Genomic DNA, 20,449 nt, shown 5'->3' with positions numbered 1-20,449 from the left:
AATGAGATTTAATCCAACATCCTCTTGCTTTTTCTGCTCCACACCAGTGAGGTGAGGGGTGTAGGAAGGTGTGAGGGTGAGAGCATTTCTCTCACATTGACTTGTCTGGCTCAGGACATGAGTGGCATGGCAAGATGCATGCAGGAGAAAGCAATCAGAAGCTGAAACTACAGCAAGAAAAACGTGTTTTGTGTTGGTAGCCCTGAAAGTTCCCTGTTCTGTTTTTACCCACCAGTTCCTAGGCAACTCTCTCCTCAGTTTGGTGGCCACAGTCTAAGGTGCTGTAGAAGAAAAGGTCTCCAATTGCTCTGAAAAAAAATTATGAACACCTGTCAGGTCTGACTGCCACATTTCTTTTTGGGAGAGAAGCAGTCTAGATCTCACCAAAATTACATTTCCTAGGAAAATAGCATCACGAGGCATCATATAACACTTTCTGAAACCTTTCTCATATTACTCTTGAGTCATGCTGATATGAGGTCACCTTCTGTAATGCATTTCTTGTTGGTTTTCACCCTCACTCTCACTTCCTATATGCAATCACTGTAATGCACCTTTCAAGGCTGACCTCACATTTCCAGGAAAAAAAACCAAACCAAACCATTGGAGCTCAGCTGGCATTAATTTATTATATTCCTCCCACCTCCTACTGCTCATTATTATTGTAGCAAATGCCTCCTCTGGGTCCTGGTATCCATAACTCACTTGACAACCAGATAACTCTTCCACTGCTCAAGACACTTTTGGTTTTGTTCAGTGAAAAGTGCAAACCACAATCACATATGCACAGCAGGCTTCAAAAACTCACTTTGACCAGTGCAGGTGGTTTTTCAACTTTATTTTATTTTTAATCCTAGCAAACAATATGGGGAACCACATTGACTCTTATGGACAGTGTCCAGGGTCAGTGGGACCCCTCTTTAATTATAGAATCCAGCTGCCTCACTGGGTTTTTATCATCAGTGACTAACTTAAAAAATGACAACAATTTATTTTTGCTATAGGTTTGGTCTTTTTTTTTTTTTTTTTTTCTTTTTGCATCATCTTCATTTTTACACATTTAACATCACTGTTAGCTCATGATGATGTGTGCCAGTGTGGTGCTGGAATTTGAAGCCAGGAGAGATGGTGGTGAAGAACAAGAGAAATATCTTACTAAACCATAAAACACCTGTGCTCCAGAGCTGTCTGACAGCCTCCTGGCATCTGAACAGCATTGATTTAGTCACACTTTGAAACCCTTTTTTTCTCTTATGTGATGCCCCTAGCCAACAGGGACCTTGAATTGGATTCTGGAGAGTCACTATTGGTGATGCTTTTTCTTATTGGCCTTTGGAATATTGTCCTTATTTCAGACACAGGGTACTGTGACCTCTCCTGTTCTTCCACAACCACAGGAAAAGCTTAATGAGAAAGTCAGTATCTAGAACAGCTTTTTTGAAGTATCTAATGACTTGGAGAAGCTAGGCATGAAGCAGCCTGGTGCCCTGAATCATCTTCTAGGGGTGAAATTACAAGATTTAGGTTGTTTTTTAATCCAGGAATTTTTGTTCACACACAAGCTGTAACGAACACAAGCCAGGATACAGGATCGCACAACACACCCTATCCCTCTCCATCACACAAAACCCAAGGGAATAAAAGAAATTAAAATAAACCACACCAATGGCATACGCTGGTAACCGTTGATTGTGATGTTACCGCCTGCTTCCCAAGGCAGTTTTGTGGTAAACCACCTTTTTTTTTTTTTTTCTAATTTACCCTGTCTTCCCAGCTTCGGCTTCACACTGAACCCTCCTCACTCAGTCTCCTCACCCTCCTCTGACGTTTTTTCCCTCAAGGCAACACCTGGAAGGGACACATTGGAATGGGCTGCCCAGGGAAGTAGTGGATTCTCCGTGTCTTGAGATATTTCAAAAGAGCCTGGATGTGGCACTGAGTGCCATGGGCTGGGAACTGCAGCGGGAGTGGATCAAGGGTTGGACTTGATGATCTCTGAGGTCCCTTCCAACCCAGCCAATTCTAGGATTCTATGATTCAAATACCTTTGGCAGCGGGCCTGAAGGAGAAGAGCCTTCCAAATTCCCAAGATTTGACGGGATACAGTTGTTTTCTTACTGCATTAGGCTGTTTTAGCCCATCTTGGGCGCCGTCACTGCTGCCTCCTCCTCAGAGCCCCGGAAGGGTCAGGTTCCACACCCCGGTCTCCCCAGAGCCCGAGAACAGAGCAGGTCCGGCAACACAGTCCCCTTAGAGCCCAGGAAGGGGCGGACCGAACCCGCAGTCCCCTTAGAGCCCGAGAAGGGGCGGACCGAACCCGCAATCCCCTCAGAGCCCGTGAAGGGGCGGACCGAACCCGTAATCCCCTCAGAGCCCGTGAAGGGGCGGACTGAAGCCACCGCCCCCTCAGAGCCCGGGAATGGGCGGACCGAACCCGCAGTCCCCTCATAGCCCGAGAAGGGGCGGACCGAACCCGCAGTCCCCTCATAGCCCGAGAAGGGGCGGGCCGAACCCGCAATCCCTTCGGAGCCCGAGAAGGGGCGGACCGAAGCCGCCTCCCTCCCCTGAGTGCCCGGGAAGGGGCGGTCGGTGCTGTGGGGGGCGGTGCCATCGCTTGGGGCATGCGGCATCCGCCTCTGCGCAGCGGCCGCGGCCATGAGGCGGTCGGCGCGGAGCCTCCGCCCGCCGCCAGGCCCTTTGTTTCTTAGGGTCAGGGGTTGCTCTTGCTCTCCGCCCTCCTCTCTCCTCCTCCTCCTCCTCTGCCGCCGCTCTTGATGGCAGGGGCGGCTTGAACCCGCCTGAAGGGAGGAGGAGAAGGGAGGAGGAGCAGCAGCAGCTGTTGCCGCCGCTGCCCAGGATGCGATGGGGAACTGCTGGGCGCAGTGGTGCTGCGGGCTCTTCCTTCGGAGGGAAGCTGGGAGGCTGCAGCGAGGCGGAGGGTAAGCAGGCAGCACGGCTTCCCCTTTCCCCTCCCCGGGGCGGGGAGGTGCTGGGTCCGCCCGGCTCCGCCTTTCCTCCCTCCTCTTCCTCCTCCTTACAGCGAGCCTGGAGGGTGCTGATCGGTTTTTCCAGGGGGCTGTGGGGTTGTCTTGGGAGCTGGAGAAATGGGGTTCGAGTTTTTGGGGTGCGGGAGGCGGGCACCTCATGCAGGGGAGGGGGACACCTGCGTTACCCCCTCGCCCACCCGGGGCTGTCCCCTTCTTCCCCTCCCTGCAGCAGCAGCTCGGGGTGGGTTTGGAGGCAGGAGAGAGGAATAAAAAGGTTCGAGGAATAAAAAGGTTCGTGTGTTTCTGCATGGGCAGCTGGAGATGATGAAATGCCGGCGGATGGTTGCTCGGTTTTGTGCAGTTTGCAGGGGTGATGGTGATGCTCTGCCAGGGTGTCTGTCCGTGAGGACATTCTTACCCCTTAGCCCTCTTCCAGCCTTGTTTTTCAATATATATTCTCCGGAGGAAGCAGTTTATAAAGATTTCTTTTGGTGTTAAGTTTTGGGTTTTTTCCGGGTCAGTTGTCAAAATCTGTGCAGGCTCTCCATGGTTGTGCAAAGGTGGAAAAACCCCACCCGTTTATTTTTTGGGATATAATCTTGTGTTCTCTGTGAGTCAGGTGTTGAGACTGTTGGGATCAAGGATGACCACTGCAGAAGATCAGGAGCAGAGCAATCCAGATCATCTTTCATGTATCTTGTAAATACATAATCTATCTTTTGGAAAAGCAGGGTGCAAACAGGGGAAGGATGCATTACCTGTGGAAGAAATTGGCTTTCTTCCATACATTAACCGGTATTTGATACTTATTTTTAACTTGTGTTAGGACTGAAGTTGTTCTAGACAGATACCCTGAGCATTTCTGCAAACTCGTGGCCTTTTATTTCACATCAGCTCTAGCAGGCGTGTCCTGATGTTCTGCTTGTCCTGTAGAACTAGGAATTCTTTCCAGAGAAATGGGTGAGAGACCAAGACTTGTGCATGGAGGATACCAGTTTGTATTCTTAATATTCTCTAGCTGAGTTTATGAGAATATCTGATATGCTTGAACCCCTAGCACTTCAGTTTCTTGTGTTATGCTGTTTTTTTCTCAAATGGGTGGTACTTGAGAGGTTCTTGCTTCACACATGTGTTTTGCTGAGTCTCCACTCATGGGCTAATACCCTTTGTGTAGCAGTTGCTGGTAGTGACAATAAGTCTCTGGCAACATGTACTTAGTCTTTAAGTTATTGCTTTGGCTCTGGAGGTTCTTTGGTCTTTTATTCCCCCATCCCCAACTACTTCTGAGCTGTAAATGGACTTATGAGACAGAGTCCAAAAAGGCACAAGATTGTCTTGGTTATAACTGCAGATTCTGAGAATCTTTTCTTTTTCTCTCTGGTCTAAAGTGACCATTGCTTATATTCATTTGCCTGATGCTTTTTTCCCTCGTATTCTTTTTTTTTTCTTCTTCTATATTTGCAATACCCTGATACCCATTTGTCTATTAATTGGTGCCTGCAGTGTCATCTCTTTTCTTGGGTTTGGTGCATGTTTGATTCATGAGCCATCAGTTGTCAGCTTCCTGCCATGCTGTCTCCTAATCTCCAGCTGGTTTTCAGCAGACAGTTGCTGAACTTATAATAGATGCAGATATCAAACCTAAATGTTTCTCAAGTCTGGTTTAGAAAATGAGGCGATCTATTTAAAGGGGAATATTAAAAGCTGCAAGCATTTTAATCAGCTACTTTTCTGTTGCAATTGTTTCTGTGGTTGGGGGGGAAGTTGATGGGTCTTCCATTTCTGTCCCTGATGACCTCAATGGTTGCTCTGGGATGTAAGGGCTCAAACTCCAGCACAGAATTAGGATTTCTGTTTGAGTCCCTGTTCATCAGGTATCAGAAAGCATAAATCTTCCTTGAGGTGTCATTGCTGTTGGGCTGTTTGTATTTTAGGAAGCTTGCACTGCATTTGCCATATTATTTTTTTTACAGGTTGACTCTTAAATTCTTGCAACTGATCTGGGTGCAGCTCATGGGTTTGTGCAGTGGGGCATGATTTAATTATCTGCTGTAAATTGGGATCACGCTTTTGTTAACAACAAAGAGAGTCCTGAAGCAATTGCCTGTAACAGTTCTATTAAATTAGGTTCCTAATGGTATCAACTCCTGCACACTGAAACGTGACACAGAGGGGTGGCAGTGAAATTCCTTTTAAGTGTTGGTGCCACATGTCCTGATTGTACTCACACGTGAATTCAAGTGGCCTTTCAAAACCTCTGGTGTCCTGGCAATAAATCCACAGCTGCCGCTGAGGAGCTGCTTCCACTGAACTGCTGCAGGGAAGGAGAGGTTGCCCTACAAAGAAGAACTGAGTTGCCCAACAAGCTGCCAGGGGAGATGTACCCCAGCTGAATTCCAAATGGAAATATGATGGAGGTGAAATATGACACGATGAAAGTAATTCAGGCTTTGGCTGGTGTGCAGCTTTTAGTGTGGTAGGTGTGGGTTGTGAGTACAGAACAGATCTATTGTACAGGTAGAGAAGTGCCAGAGGCCCTGGGTTTATTCCTGATTCCAGTCAGCACTTGTAAGTGGAAGCTTTTTGTTTTTAAAATAGTTGGATGGAATGGATGTGGTAGTGACACACCGGTGTACTTTTAAATGTTCTTTTGGCTGACAGCCAAGCCTCTCACTAGGCAAAAATGTGCCCAGGTAACTTAATACTGTGTTGTTTTTATAGAGGGCAGTGTTAAGACAAAAGGGGAAAAAAAAATAAAGGAGCAGAGTGCCTGTATAAAATTACAGACTGTGGGTGGTTTTTTTTTTTGTAGTTGGAAAACACTGACTTGACCTCTCTAGATGTTTTTCTCTGAGGTTCAGCCTGCTAGTTGTGCCCAGCTGTCAGAATTAAATGCCTGGTGTAACACTGATGTTGTACAAGATGCTGCTATAGTAGAGAGTTAAGTGCTAGATAGAGTAACAGTGTGATCAGAAATTGGCTGGAATAAAATAAATGTATTAAAGGCACTTGCAGAACAGGCTAAATGTCTGTAAATACCAAGTCCAGGATCTTGATGAGTGTTTCTTACTTGGGGGTGTTTGTCTTTTCTCCAGTTGTATCCATGTTTACATGCCATTGCTTCCTCCTGCACTGGGACCAATGCAGAACACAGGTTACCAAGTAAATGTGTTTCATACATGAAGATTTTGTGTTTATTTTTTACTTGTGCAGCCTATTTCTGAAGCTATTTATAATTATCAGGCTCAATTTTCTTCTGGTGTGAACTGAAGACTATTCTGCAATATAACTTCAGATTTGTTTTTCCAGATCAAAGTATTTTAGAACATGTCCAAGAGGAGAACACTTCACTATAGAGGTGAGTGCTTACATTTCTAGTGATTAAAAAACAAACAAACAAACAAACCAAAAAAGTGGAAGAAGCTAAATTCTAGCAATGTCTTTAACACTTTTTGCAGTTTAAGCCCACTGAAATATTCTGGGTTATTCCAAACCAAATTGCTGCTGTGCTGGGTGGCAAGTGGTTCTTCCAGCACCTCAGAACATTAATATATCATCTCACTTTATCATTTGGAAATAAGAGAAGTACCTGTTGTGATTGGATATGTGGCACCAGAGCATTCTGAAGTACCTAAGTACATCTTTTATGTACACTCATGTACACATCCTGTGTTGGGAGGGATTTTTCTCTCCTGCTTGTACAAATGCAGGATATTCAGTTCCTGCCTGCAGGATCGTGAATCTGATTCTACAAAAAGCAGACTCTGGTGAGGTTATTGATGTGTTACCCACTTTGTTCACTGCAGAGGGCCTTTCTTGGCCACTGAATATCACCCCTTTTTGCCAAGGGAGGTGTAAGGTTGATTTCTGTGAATTGAGATTCTCAGAATAACCTGGTTTACTTTCTGAGTTTTCCTTATGGTCTGAAAGTCCTAGGCCTTTCAGATTGCCCCTGTTACTGAGAGTAATGTTAATAACTGTGGTCAGTTGTTATTGTTGTTATTATTATTATCTGGTTTGCCTTCCAAGAAAGGGGGCAGGTGTATTATTATTATTATTATTATTATTATTATTATTATTATTATTATTATCTGGTTTGCCTTCCAAGAAAGGGGGCAGAGGAATGGCAGAGGAAATGTGTTTGAGCTCACAACTTCCAGGAGAGAGGGAATGTTTCTCTAGCAGAAATGTGATGCAGAAAAGAAGATTGTCCTGGGGTGTTTGTTGCTTGTTAATTTTTTAATATTCTGGGTAGAAAATATTTGTGAAATACCTTAATATTTTTTCATTTGTTGTACTTAGGAAACATAAGGAGATAGGTCCTGCTCCAAAAGTAACACTGAAAGCCCCTGAAAGTTGGGGCTTTCATGTATGGTGCTGTAGCCTCACTCTTTAATCATTGGAGCAGTGTTTTTACAGGACAGATGAAACATGAAATCAGACTTGTTGTATGTGCTTAGTGACATGTTAAACTGAATTCTAAAGATTGTTTACTTCTTTTTCTCTGCAGTTTGAGAACCTAGTGGAAAGTGATGAGGTATGTACCTGGATCATAATGTGAAACCTTAAAAATGGTCCCAGAATCTGTATCTTTCTCCCACTTCATGCTTTGTTGTAGGCTTTAAATTGCAGGGTGGTTTGTTTTGTTTTGTTTTTTTTATTTTAAGTTTTGCTTGCTCTAGGAATGAATATTTTACACCTCAGGAAAGCAGATGACTGAAGAGAGAATGGGCTGGGGGGAGTGTGAGAAACAATCCTTTTAGGAAGAGCACTATGGACATAAGGCAAAAAGAAAGGAAGAAAAAAGAGGTTGGGGGGAAAAAGTAACTGGGGAAGAGTTGAAGTAGAATGTGCTCCTGTGTAAGACACAGCAAATGTTCTCTGAGAACATAAATGGACCTGGGTTGCTGTGCTAAGGAAAGTTTTGGGAATGCTCTGTCTCAAGGGGTCTGATGGCTGGATAGTACTTTAGAAAAATGAAAGTTGGCCCTAAAATGTCACTCTTAGCAATTTAATGCAGCTTGATAATGGGCAGGACATGCACCCCGTGTTCAGTCTCCTGCCTTGTGTTTAAAACATGAGGACTAGTAGTGTGGTTCCTGAAATTTACTACTGAAATATTAATTTTGAGTTGGATTTGTTTGTTTCACCTGGTCATCCACTTTAGCTGATTGTGTAACAAGATATTTTTTTTTTAATTCCAAATTAAACCAGAAGATTTCCCCCTAGCTGAAACTGATTTCATATTGGGTTTTTTCCCCATATTAAAGTTGATTGATGGATGGGATTGTCAATAACTCAGACTTTTTTTTTTTTTTAATTCTTTCAACAGGGTGAAAGCCCAGCAAGTAGTCACAGGTAAGACTTGGAGGTTTAGGACCTCTCCTTCCCTCTGCTCTCCCATTGTGATTATTACATTTTCCAGAGTTTCTGCCTTTTTAGTTTGCAGAAATATGGAAAGGATACATTTCAAACTGACCTTGATGCTTAACCACATGAAAAGAGTTTAGATGATAATGCATCCTGCAAAAATGATGCAAAACAGTCACAACAGTATGTTGCAAAGAGAATCTTCATTTCAGTTCCCAGGGTCTACATTTAAAGTTACACATCTGTTGATGATGCAGCTCCAGTGGATTTTTTTGTGAGCATGTAAATATTTAATCAGTAGGTCTGCTCTGTAGGAAGCAAATGAGGCACCAAAGTGTGTGCTTTGGTTGTCTAATTCTTGACATTTTGCATTATTTAAGTTTGATGGTTCCCCAAAATGCTGTTCCCTCTCAATGGTCCCAAAGCAGCATTATAGCAAACCTTGTAATTATTATAATGCTTGTGCAGTCTTGCTTGTTAGATATACAAATAAAGTAGGCAACAGGTGACAGGGGAACAATTTACAATTAGGGGACCAAAAGAAGTACCAAAAAAAAAAGTGTTATTTACCCTGCAATGATTTTAACTGTTCTGTTCCAGTAGTTCTGTTAGCAAACAGTGGTTTGAAAATATGCTTTGCAAAAAATGCTTTTGAAGGGGAGACAGCATGGGCTGAGTAAACTGGAACTTTGGAACCCAGTTCTAGGGAGGAGCAGGCTAAAAGCACAGCTGCTTGAATTTGCATTAAAGGCCCAGTCAAGAGAGGGCACATGGATATATGTTTAAGTGCACCTTGGGGTTGCCATGCATAAATAATAGATGGAGACCTTCTGTGTTTCTCCCCTGCTTTCAGACCTCTGACTGAGGAGGAGATTGCTGACCTGAAAGAGAGACATTATGACTCCATTGCTGAGAAGCAGAGAGTTGTTGATATGAAACTGCAGTCAGAGGTAAGCAGTTACCATGACCAGTATGGTGTGGGAAGCTTTCAAGTAGTTAAGATCAACCAGAAACACAAGGGGAGTCCATTTGCAGGAACAAAACAGTGGGGGTTTGTTCATCAGTTGGTGTTTTTTAGCCAGCTGAAGACACAAAGAGATTGCTGCACAGCTAAGTGTGCATCAGAGATTGCTTCTTTTTAAAAGCCTCTTAGCTGAGAAACTGAATGAATAGTCTAGCTCTCTGACTGAGAGCTGTCAAATTTGAAGTTTCTTTTAATTTTTTTTTTTACAAAGGTAAAATGGGGATTACAATTGATTCTACTTTTCTTGTGCTCTGGTTTTTTTTCCCCAGAGCTTTTCTTAAGCAAAAAAAAAAAATAATTTTTTTTGTTTGTTTTGCTTTAGTCTGTTGCAACAACTAATGGAATTTGATGTGGAAAACAACCTAGAAATTGAGAATTGTTTTTTAATGAGCCATTAAAATACTAATGAACCAAGCAGCTGAAAATCTTTGAGCCATTCCCTGTGCAGTTCATAATAAACTGCAATGTGCATTGACAGCAGCTCAGTAGTAATGATGTTTGTTCAACAGGGTAATGTTTAGCTACCTACATTTCTTGGGGTGTTTGGTTGGGAGGGAAGGTGTTAGAGTCAGCTTAGGAGGCAAAATGTTTTAGCTGTAGTCAATTTTATTTTATTTTTTGTTTTCTAGTAGGTCTTTTGTTTTGTAAAACTTGTGGCTTTATTCATAGGAAGATAGATAGGTTCTGCTTTTGTTAACCATTACTATTTTGTTCATACACAGTTAGCCTTACAAGAGGAGAAGTTAAGAATAGAAGAGGAGGCTTTATATGCTGCACAACGTGAAGCAGCCAGGGCAGCAAAGCAGAAAAAGCTCTTGGAGGTGAGGGGAAAAAGACCCCAGTATATATCAGAGCTTCTGTTCTCTTTCTGTGTATGCAGATTTCCTAATATCCTTTACATCTCAGGAAATGTAATGAGGGAATTGCTTTGGCTTATGAATTCCAGTAGAGAAAGAAATACATGATTGGAAAAGGACAGCTGGCTGGAACAGCTGAAAATCACTGGAATTATTTGAAACAACTTATGTCACCAAGCATAGATTTTGAATGAGATGGATGATTTTAATCTATAATTAGCTGAACAGACTTCTTACACGACACAGAAGTTACTGAATTTTAATATCAAGTGATTTGTGATGATTTTCTAGTTAAAAAAAAAAAAACCCTCTGAAATTAAGCACACATCCTGACATCATTTAGACTTGTAATTTGTACCCTACATATTTGTGCACGCACTTGTTCCTTATCTCTGTGGTCTGTCTCAACATTCAGATATGTGTTTCTGTGTCCTCTGAATTCATTGTAATCCCTGCTTGGAGGAGAAGGTTGGACTGGATGACCTCCTGAGGTCCCCTCCAAGTGGATTTGTGCTATGACTTTGTGCTGTGTATATGTAGTAGCCAAAGTTCAGTAATGACCTAACAATAATCATTATTTATTTATTGTATCTGTGCCTGCTTTCAGATGTCTGGTGTCTGTGTTTTTGGAGCTTGGTCAAGCAAAACAAAAACCACCTTATGTTTTCCTGCTGTTCTGAAAGCAGACACTGGTTCTGGATCCTGATAGATGTGTGACTGCTGGTATTCATGTCACAGTGCATATTATCAGTGCATTTCAGTATTTTTTCTGTCTTAATAAGCTATTAAAGCATGTGTTCCCCCATAGATTACAGAAATGTATACATTAGAAACAACATTGTCACTTTTCTGTATGTGTTCATCTATAATGTGTGTGGCTGCAGTTAAAAGATGTTCAAGAGAACATTTGATACGTGTTCAATTTGAAATAAATTTTCAGAAGTTCAGATTTAGGCTAAATGAAAAAGTCTGAAACCTACAGTGGGTATAAGGAGAACTTTAACCCCAGTGGACTGCCAGCATTCAAAAGAGAGTGAATTGCAAATTGTTATTTCCAGACTAAGAGTGATGACTGAGTTTTCATCTAATATTTATGTTGCCTAAGTGTAGGTCTCATTTCACATTTCTCTTTCTATCCTCTTGTCATTTGTTACGGGAGGGTTAATTCTTTCTGACCTTTTTGCCTTTTTTTTTTTAACACTTCTGGTCTCTATAACAAGTAGCTATTTTTTAATGGCTTAAATGGCTTTTGAGAAAGTCCTGTGCAAGAAATGCACTTGCAATTTCTTGTCTGCCAGTATTTTAATCTGCACTTCTCTTAGTCAGGACCTAAGCTAGGATGCATTACAGAGGTTTTAATTTCCTCCTCTCATAAAATTAGTACCACTTATCCCCTGTACAAGCCATCAGGATTTGTAAGGAAGCATTTTTTAATAGATACTCATCAAGCATTTAACCTTTCTAAATAAACTAGAAGCCATTTTGCAATATATAACTCTGCTTTGATTTTGGGCTGAAGTCTTCTGAATGAGGAACTGCCTTTTTTTGTTGGAAGTGTGACATCCATTTAATAACTTCTTTGGCTTGCTGGTGTTGTCCTGCTAAACCTCAGGGTTTGTGGCACAGCAGAGAAAGCCAATGGATGTGTATCCTGGAATTTGGGGTGCTAGGTATTTGTATGTGACTGAGCAAAATGGGCAGATGACTGAAATTGGGCAGTATGTGTGTATATGAATCTGAAGAAAATGAATGCATACATCAGTAATTGGGGTTTTTTTTTTCCAGGGTTGTTAACTATTCTGGTGCCCAATTCCTGTCTTTTTCCCTGCATATTAATCTTCTCACCTATAACCTCCATTGTGTTATTTCTGCTGCTTCTACTCTTCCCATTTCCTTACTGGTTTCTTTCTTATTCTTGAGACTTCTTTAAATAACCAAGATGGGAAGTGTGCCAATCTTGGGACTGAAAACTCGCTGATCTGATGCCATTATCTCACAAGATTGTTTACCCAGTGAAGAGAAATTCTTAGATAAAGTTGACCAAAAAATGATGGTTTATTTACCCCTGCTTTTCTTTGGCAGGGACAGATCCATTAAAGCTGAGAATAGATTAATTTCTTTCATTTTTCAGAAAATACAGTAGCTGGTTATATTAGATTTGTCTATGAAACCAGTTTGTTTTTTTTTTATCTTGGGCTCTGTCATAATCAGGGAACAATTAGTGCTTCACAGCTGATTTACCTTTAATCACACTATTGATGTGCCCAGTTTTTATGCCCTCTTTTTTTTTCAAGGCAGGGAAAAGAGACTTGGGGCAACTTCAGTGGTTTAAACCCTAAAACTGAAGCAGACCCCTACTCAATGACATCTGTTGTTCCTCACAAAACTACAGAAGAAATGCATTTATGGCTTGTGCCTTGCATTTTTTCCTTCTGTCTTTGCTTAGTGATACCAGGAAACTTTCTCCTTTAACAGCATAGAGTTATTAATAGTTTTGGCCCCATGAGGCAGCAAAAAGCTTTTATTAAAATAAATGAAACACTCAGTGGTGATGGAGACAACCAGAGGAGATGGCAGTACCACATTGGGTAGGGATAAAAGGACCTGTAGGAAATCCTTTTTCTTAAAGAAGTGGTGTTTTTATTTCTAGACAAATTGGTGTTTCTTTTTGGGTGGTTTTGGTTTGGTCTTTTTTTTTGTGCATGAAATAGCTTAAATATGTTCAGAGCTTTATTTGCAAAGCTACTTTCTTTGAAACAGAGTTTAAAGCGTGCCTAGCAGTCCCTTCAGTGTCATAAAACTTGATTTTCATTTGAAATTCTTTTCCCAAGTTGTATTCAGACTGCTCCAAGGACCAGGACAAAGCTCCTCCTAATGTCTCAGTTAAAGGAATTCTTAGTGTATTGAGTATCTTACTCCAAGTGATTGCATTCAGGTTTTTCAACTATTTACTTCTTTCAATAGCAACGTAGACAGCAAAGGATAACGCAGAGAGCACATGCTGTTAATAATGGAGAATATCAGAGGTAAGATACAAAATATTACTCACAATAATCAAGAACCATGACTGGTTTTACTCTTCTTCATCTCCCCCTCACAAAATTAAAAAAAAAAATAATAATTTTTTTTCAATGCAGTATTTCTAAGTCAGAGTGGGTTTCATTCTCTGCTGTTTTCATGCCAAGAAAACTGCTGCAAACTGGTTACCATTAATCTGCAAAACTTGGAGGGCAGATTGCATTCATTCTGGGTTTCACTGCAGTTGTTAGACTGCCAGGTGCAAATTTGAACCAACCAATATGTGTACAGACACACAACATCTAGAGCCTTTCAGTAAGAAGGTGTTTAGAGGTAAAATCTTGGCTAATACAAAAATATTATCCAGAACCCTGTTTGAAGTGCTCAGGAAAAAGAAATACAATTCAGGTGGGGAATTGGATGGTTTATATAGTTTGCCTGTTTCTTCATTAATAGTTTGCATTTAATTATTTTCACTTCCACCTCCTGAGCTCAGTGTTGGGGAGGGAAAATTAAAAAAAAGAATACTCTGGAATAATACTTGAGTTTACAAAAAACTCTCAAACACCTATTTTTGAATGGAAGAGAAGGGGGGTAAGAGGCATTTTCACAGTTAGAAAAAGAGCTGTGAGAACAGGTTTTATGGAATGAGTAGGAACTAGGCAGACAAAGGACTGGAGTGGCAGGATTTGAATGCATTAGTTCAAAAAGGAATTGAAAATTGAGGCATTATCTAAAGTGACAAAGGATGTGAGGGGAAGAGCTGGTCTGTGACTGAAGTTAATTGACTTTTAACTGAAGATGTTGCTAAAAATTGCACAGAAGCTCAGACTGGGGGAGGGTGTGCTGGGTAGCAATGAAAAGGCATTTTGCAGACTGCTTTGTAAAGATTTTATTTAAAGGTGCATGCACTTTGTGGCATAGAAGTGGGGGGCATGTGGATTAATGTATCTTTTAGGGCATCCTTAGAGCTTTATAAAGCTAAAACCAGTATGTGCATTGTTCTTACAGCTCTGTGGCAGAGGAAGATTTTGATCCTTTCTTAAGAAATACAAAATTCCAGTATGAAGCATTTCGGAGCAGTAGTAAGTCTTCCTTTCCTTACTCATGTCTTTAGGTGATTCTGAGGTGCACAGAGTGCTGCTTCTTTCTCTAGATAAACAGTATTTATATTTTTATATAGACAGGCACACACGTGTATAAAATGTGCATACATATATCTGCATAAAAAGGGAAAGTCTGATAGAAACTTCTTTTCCTCACTAATCCCTGGTGCTGCAAGTGTTTGGAAAACACAGGATGCACAACTTGAGCTACAGCCACCCCAGTTCTCAGAAGCAAATCCTGCCAGCAAACAAGTCCTGTGCACCCATTTTCTTTTACTGAGGCTTTCCAGCCATCTTTGTGGAGGCAGCATCAAGGCAGTGAACTTTTCTGATAAAACCTAAGTGTGCATTAAAGATGCAAACGTGTGCACAGCATTTTTAACCATCTCCTAGCAAAATAACTAGTCATACTACTGGTTGTTTTGTTTTTTTTTTCTAGTGAAGGGCAAGAGAGGATTTGGCTGCCTGTATTTAAGAAGGCCCCTAATAATTTAGAAGAAAACAATTCTATAAACTTGTATCCCTAAGTTTTGATGAGAGTATGTGCTAGTCACTAAGAAGTTGGAGGATTGATGGTAATTTTTGGGAAACACTGCTTGTAGTTTGGGTTTTTTGGGAGGGAGGGTTGTGTTTTGGTTTTTTGTTTTGCAAGTCTTCTCACAATCCCTTGTAGCTTAAGAAAACCTTCTATAGTTCTAATGAAACAATATTGCTAAGTGTCCTCTTGTAATGTTTTAGTGATTTTTCACTATTACAAAGCTACTGTATGCTCTTTGAAGTGATGGATAAGTGCTTTATCAAATGCTCCTGAGGTTTAAAGGCCACAGAGCACAATAATTATTTTTTTAAGTTTAATTTTGCATATTGAACCTCAAATTCCATGAAGTTAATGAATTCAAAATGCATTTTCCTACACAGGGCTTTCATCTGATGCTACAGTGCTGACACCCAACACAGAGAGCAGTTGTGACTTAATGACCAAAACCAAATCAACGAGTGGAAATGATGACAGCACCTCATTAGATTTAGAGTGGGAGGATGAAGAAGGTATTTATTCTGCTACTTGGCTTCATTCTGAGCTTAGAAGTTTAAAATGCTGGGAGTTTGAACTCCTGCTTGCAACATTTGTCATTTTCAGAAGAGGTGATTTAAAACTTAATTCTGATAGGATTTCTGCCAAGTGTCGTGATTAAACTGTATTTTGTTTTTTCCTAGGAAATTAATTAGCTTATAAATGTGCTCATCTGCCAAATAAATGAATTAATTTCTTTGGATCCTTCAGCAAATGTCCTTTTCTGCATTCTGCAGAACTGACTTGTAACCCCACAATAAAACTCGTGGGAAAGAAATGCTGCCCTCTTGTGAGGCAGTAGCAGGAGGAACAGCTTGGTTTTTTCTTCTTAAATGTGGAAGTTGGTCAGGAGTCTGTGACCTCAGTATTTTGGGAAACCCTAACTTCTTTTATTGTCATTTCTGCTGGGAATTGGGTCTGCATTCCAGGTGATTATCCCAACTATTCTAATTGCTGCTGCTGTTTGTTACTCTGTGTGAATCTACTCAGTTGTTTCACTTGTAATGTGAAACTTTTTAATTCTAATTAGTTAGTTAGCAAGTTACTCCACATTTAAAAAGGTGAAGGTGACCAGTGAATAAGAAGAGTATCATAAAACCTCCCCTTTTTTCAATGGGAGGGTTTTGATACACCATGAGAAGCTCTGTAATTACTGCCAAAGCATCTCTCATGTCCTTGTGCAGTTTTTCAAGAAATATTTCACTTTATTTTGTGTGAAATTAACTACATCTTTTCAGACTTCACTGCAGACTTCCCTAGACAGATGGACCCAATATCTATCTAAATTCCAGCTGCTGTTAAAAAACGTTTCATGTGGTGATGTTTCATCTGTTTGTCAGTAAGTTCCAGGAGTATTACAGGGCTCCCCAGACATTGAGCTTTTCTGGGAATGGCACAGCATCAAAAATCTCCCCAAGCTTTATGTGCCCATGAAGCAGGGCAGCAAGCTGAATGTATACAGGCAAAATAAGCACTTCTTGTGAGTTGTTCCACTCTCTCTGCCTTAACTTAGACCTCTGCAGAACATCATCACTGCCTGTTGTGTTCATTTGGGCCCCAGCTGACTGCAAACTATGGATTTAATGTGCACAGCACCACCAGAGAAAATACAGTGATGTTCAGGAGTTAAATTCCCCCAAGTCTGGATCTCTAAGGATTTTGTCTCTTCTTGGAGAAAGAGGGACCTGGGAGTGCTGGTTGAAGATGAGCCAGCAGTGTGCCCAGGTGTCCCAAAAGGAATCTGTATCAGGAACAGTGTGGTCAGCAGGATTAGGGATTGGAATTCTCCCCCTGTACCTCAGCACTGGTGAGGCCTCAAGGACTGAGCCCACTTCTGGGCCCCTCACTTCAAGAAAGATACTGAGGTGCTGGAGTTGGTCCAGAGATCAGTGAGGCTGGTGAAGGGAATAGGGGGAAAGTCTGAGTAGGGGAAAAGGGGGTGTAGCCTGGTGAAGAGGACACTTATGGGGGACCTTATCTGCAACTACCTGAAGGGAGGTTGTAGTCAGGTGAGGGTCAGGCTCTTCTCATCATAAAATTCTATGGTTCTCCTAGGCAAGGAGTGACAGGAGGAGAGGACATGGCCTGAAGCTGCCCCAGGGGAGGTTTAGGTTGGGTATCAGGAAGCTCTTCCTCATGGAGAGGGTGCTGAGGCACTGGGAAGTGGTGGAGTCACCATCCCTGGAGGTGTTTATGTGGCACTTGGTGCCATGGGCTGACTGAGGGGGTGGTGTTGGGTCACAGGCTGGAGCTGATGATCTCAGAGGTCCTTTCCAGCCTCAATGATTCTGATGTTCTACCAGAAAACATTGAAGGCAGTTCCCTCAAAATTCTGTCTTTCTCCTCTGGAATGGCAGGGATGAACAGGATGATTCCCTTGAGGGAACGCTCCAAAACAGAAGAAGACATCCTGCGGGCAGCACTGAAATTCAACCCCAGGAAGCCTGGAAGTCACCCAGCCTCAGCCTCTGATGATTCCAATGGATTGGAGTGGGAGAATGACTTTGTTAGTGCTGAAATGGATGATAATGGCAACTCGGAATACGCTGGATTTGTGAACCCTGTGTTAGATTTGTCAGGGGTCAGGGTGTCTGACCCTGATCATCAGGACAGGTAGTGGGACGTGGCCCTTCTCACTGACCAAACTTTGGGAAGGGAAAACAGAATGTACAAAAAAAAACAAAAAACAAAAACATTTTGCTCTTTTGTAACGTGGTTCCCTTTTTCTTAGGAATGGATTGGCAAGGAATGGGAGTGACTTGCTATCTGAATTGACTCAGAATTAAGTGCAATTTTATCGTCTACCTTCTGAACTTTTATGAGAACTGGGATGATTCTATTGTGTATATTTCTGCATACCTAGATTTAATATAAAATTGTCTGCACTAATTTAAGCTTCATAGCTTGACATATCTCTATTTTAACTATAGCCTTTTTTTCTGGATGATGTTTCTACTGATTTTGTTTTTAAAATTCATCGTTGGCTTAATGTTTATCTCAGAAACAGTCTTCTGTAATTTATCCAATACTTGAATATAGAAAAATAATTTAAAAAAAAATTATTTCCAATATGTGCTTTTTGACTTGTTCTTTAGCTATTTAGAAGATGTACTTAGCCAGCTGCAAAGCAATTTTCACACATGGTAAACTGCAGGTTTTCCCTGCTTAGCTTACAGTCTTCCTAGCCGTGTCCTTTTTTCATTTATTTTATTTTTTTATTACTTTATGCTAAGCAAAGTTAACCTCAGTAAACCTAGTATAAATCACCAGGGTAGGTATGATGTTGTCTTGTATAATATGCCAGATTTAGTGTGTGCTAGATAGGAAAAAAACCCAAACAACCAAAAAAACCTATAAAAATTCTTTTATGTGTCAAACTGGACATTTTAACCAGTATCTACTGGAGGAACTGGGAGGACCAAAGTCTTGATTCCCCTGCCCCCCCAACAGACCAACATCTGTTACTACACAGCCCTTAAACTTCTTTAAAACTTTTCCACTTCTTTAGGTGTGGAAAATTAGGTGTGGAGATACAATTCAGCTCAACTGGAACTATTTTTGATAAACAACATCCTCTGAGCAAACTGAGTGAGGGATGATTGCTCCGCTGCTGGGGTGGGGACAACAAGGACCTAAAGACTCAATGCCTGTATCTGCATTTTATAAAGAAGAACTAAAAAAACCCAGAAGTTACAAAACAATGTGTTTAAGTGCTGGAGCTTCCCTGTGCCTCTAAACTGGGTGGTTAACACTGCTAATGGAGACTGAAATTCAAGGAGCTGTTCAGTTACTGCCAATCTGGTGTCAGGTACTGTGTGGCATCCCCTGGTATTTAATGTAAGTTAATAGTCTGAAAAAAAGAAACAAATAGAAAAATCTCACTGAAGAGACTGTGTAAAACAGGTGTAGATCTCAAGCTTTCCCCAAAGTCGGAGTAAAGCCACCCTCCTCTCCTGTTACTTTGTGTAGCTGGCTTGGTTTTTCCTGAAAAAGCAGGAGGGGGATGAGATGTGACTTCTGCAGCTTTTGCTCCACAGTGGTGACACTGTAAATCTGCATCATCAGAAAACCTGAACTGGAAGGTTGGGTGTTTTGTATGCTCTGAGCTTATATATAATTCCAGGGTCACTACAGCCTGCTCCTCCTCATGGTGACCTGAACAAAGCCACTGCACGCTCGGGTTAAAGTCTGTACAAATCTCAAAGCTAATGGAGCAGATCAGTCTTGTTGATGACATTCCATTTCTTAATTTAACTTCTAGCAAAGCCACTGGGAATATTTTAATGTAAAGATCTATGTTTGCAATGCCTGTAAGAAGCTTTAAAAATTTGTACACCTCAAATGTATATTTTTGGTTTGGCATAAGCTACTACTGTGTAACTTCTCCTGACCATTGATTTGTAGAATACATTCCTATGGAAACAAAAGCAACTTTCTCAACATGTAAATAAGACTTTTTTCCCCTGCTGAGACTAATTGACCCTGCAGTGCTCACTGCTTTTCCTGACCAGTGAACATGAGGTTAACTTGCCCTGCCCATGCCTTGAAGAAGTAAATTACCAATAATCCTGCTAGAGTGAAAAGGAAAAGGAAGCTGACTCCAGCTGAAGGCTTTTGACTCTGACAGGCATGTTCTGGAGCCATGGTTTATTAAATATGGTTTTTTTTTTCTGCTTTTCAGAGCTCAGGACACCACACTGAGCGACTTGCGAAATTGTGGTCTATATGTGTGGAAATTTAGGCAACTGAAAGATGCAACTCTTTGATAAAAACAGTTTGTGGAAAAAATTCAACGGTACTGTAAAATGCATTACCTGTACAAACTTAAAAGTCATTAAAATTTTCAGCCAGTCTTGTGGTTGGCAGTGTTTTACCTGTTGCTGGTTTTGTGGCTGCCACACCATACAGGGTGGAAGCAGTGCATGGAGATGGGGCTGTTGAAAAGGTTGCTCCAGATGACCTATGTGTCACCTAACCAAGGAAGGTTTTAAGAAATAATTAGCTGTGTCTTTTAACTGCTGAATTCCCTGGCCTCCCTTCTGGAGATCTGTGGCTTTGGAAGTGAAGCTCTGACAGTACCAGAGGACTTGAGGAACTTGGAGCATGGAGCTCTTGCCTCAGAAACAAGCAGCTGTACCCTCATACTTCAGCCCTGTCTGACTGGGGCAGCTTCTCTGTCTTCATCATTCTTCTGACCTAAAGCACCATTAGAGCTGGCTTAGCCAATTGTGCCTGTATATAGAAAATACAGTTCCTGACATAGAATCCTAGAATGATTTGGGTTGGAAGGGACCTCTCAAGCTCATCCAGTGCAACCCCCTGCAGTCAGCAGGGACACCCTCACCCAGATCCTCCAGCAGCCTGTGTTTGAGTTGCATTACCTCTCCCCTGCCTTTCCCTCCCTTGTGGTTGGTTGCCCAAGTTATGTTGTGTAATTCAGCTGTCCTCCCCTCAGTTAAAATTTTGTTTTTCTTCCAGGGATGAATGCTGAAACATTCCCTAATGTTCAGGGATGG

At 41.5% G+C, this 20,449-nt stretch overlaps 1 protein-coding gene across 2 annotated transcripts; it reads left to right on the top strand.

The window, feature by feature from the left end:
- The first annotated feature begins 2,591 nt into the window (after positions 1-2,591).
- On the top strand, positions 2,592-19,788 carry AP1AR (adaptor related protein complex 1 associated regulatory protein). Of its 2 annotated transcripts, XM_008497389.2 has the most exons (10): positions 2,592-2,939; positions 6,297-6,345; positions 7,498-7,524; positions 8,320-8,345; positions 9,211-9,307; positions 10,104-10,202; positions 13,203-13,264; positions 14,268-14,341; positions 15,281-15,409; positions 17,291-19,788. In XM_008497389.2, exons 1-10 carry the CDS (start codon positions 2,863-2,865, stop codon positions 17,548-17,550), a joined length of 900 nt encoding a protein of 299 aa, XP_008495611.1. In that variant the 5' UTR covers positions 2,592-2,862; the 3' UTR covers positions 17,551-19,788. The 2 variants fall into 2 exon arrangements, with proteins under 2 accessions (XP_008495611.1, XP_030305643.1); XM_030449783.1 differs by lacking the exon at positions 10,104-10,202 and having other exon boundaries at positions 2,597-2,939; positions 17,291-19,779.
- The last annotated feature ends 661 nt before the right edge of the window (positions 19,789-20,449 follow it).

The sequence above is a fragment of the Calypte anna genome, chromosome 4A (assembly GCF_003957555.1).
Source record: "Calypte anna isolate BGI_N300 chromosome 4A, bCalAnn1_v1.p, whole genome shotgun sequence".
In the NCBI taxonomy this organism is placed as follows: Eukaryota; Metazoa; Chordata; class Aves; order Apodiformes; family Trochilidae; genus Calypte; species Calypte anna.
The sequence above is the reverse complement of the archived record's forward strand: the minus strand, read 5'-3'. Positions and strand labels throughout refer to the sequence as shown.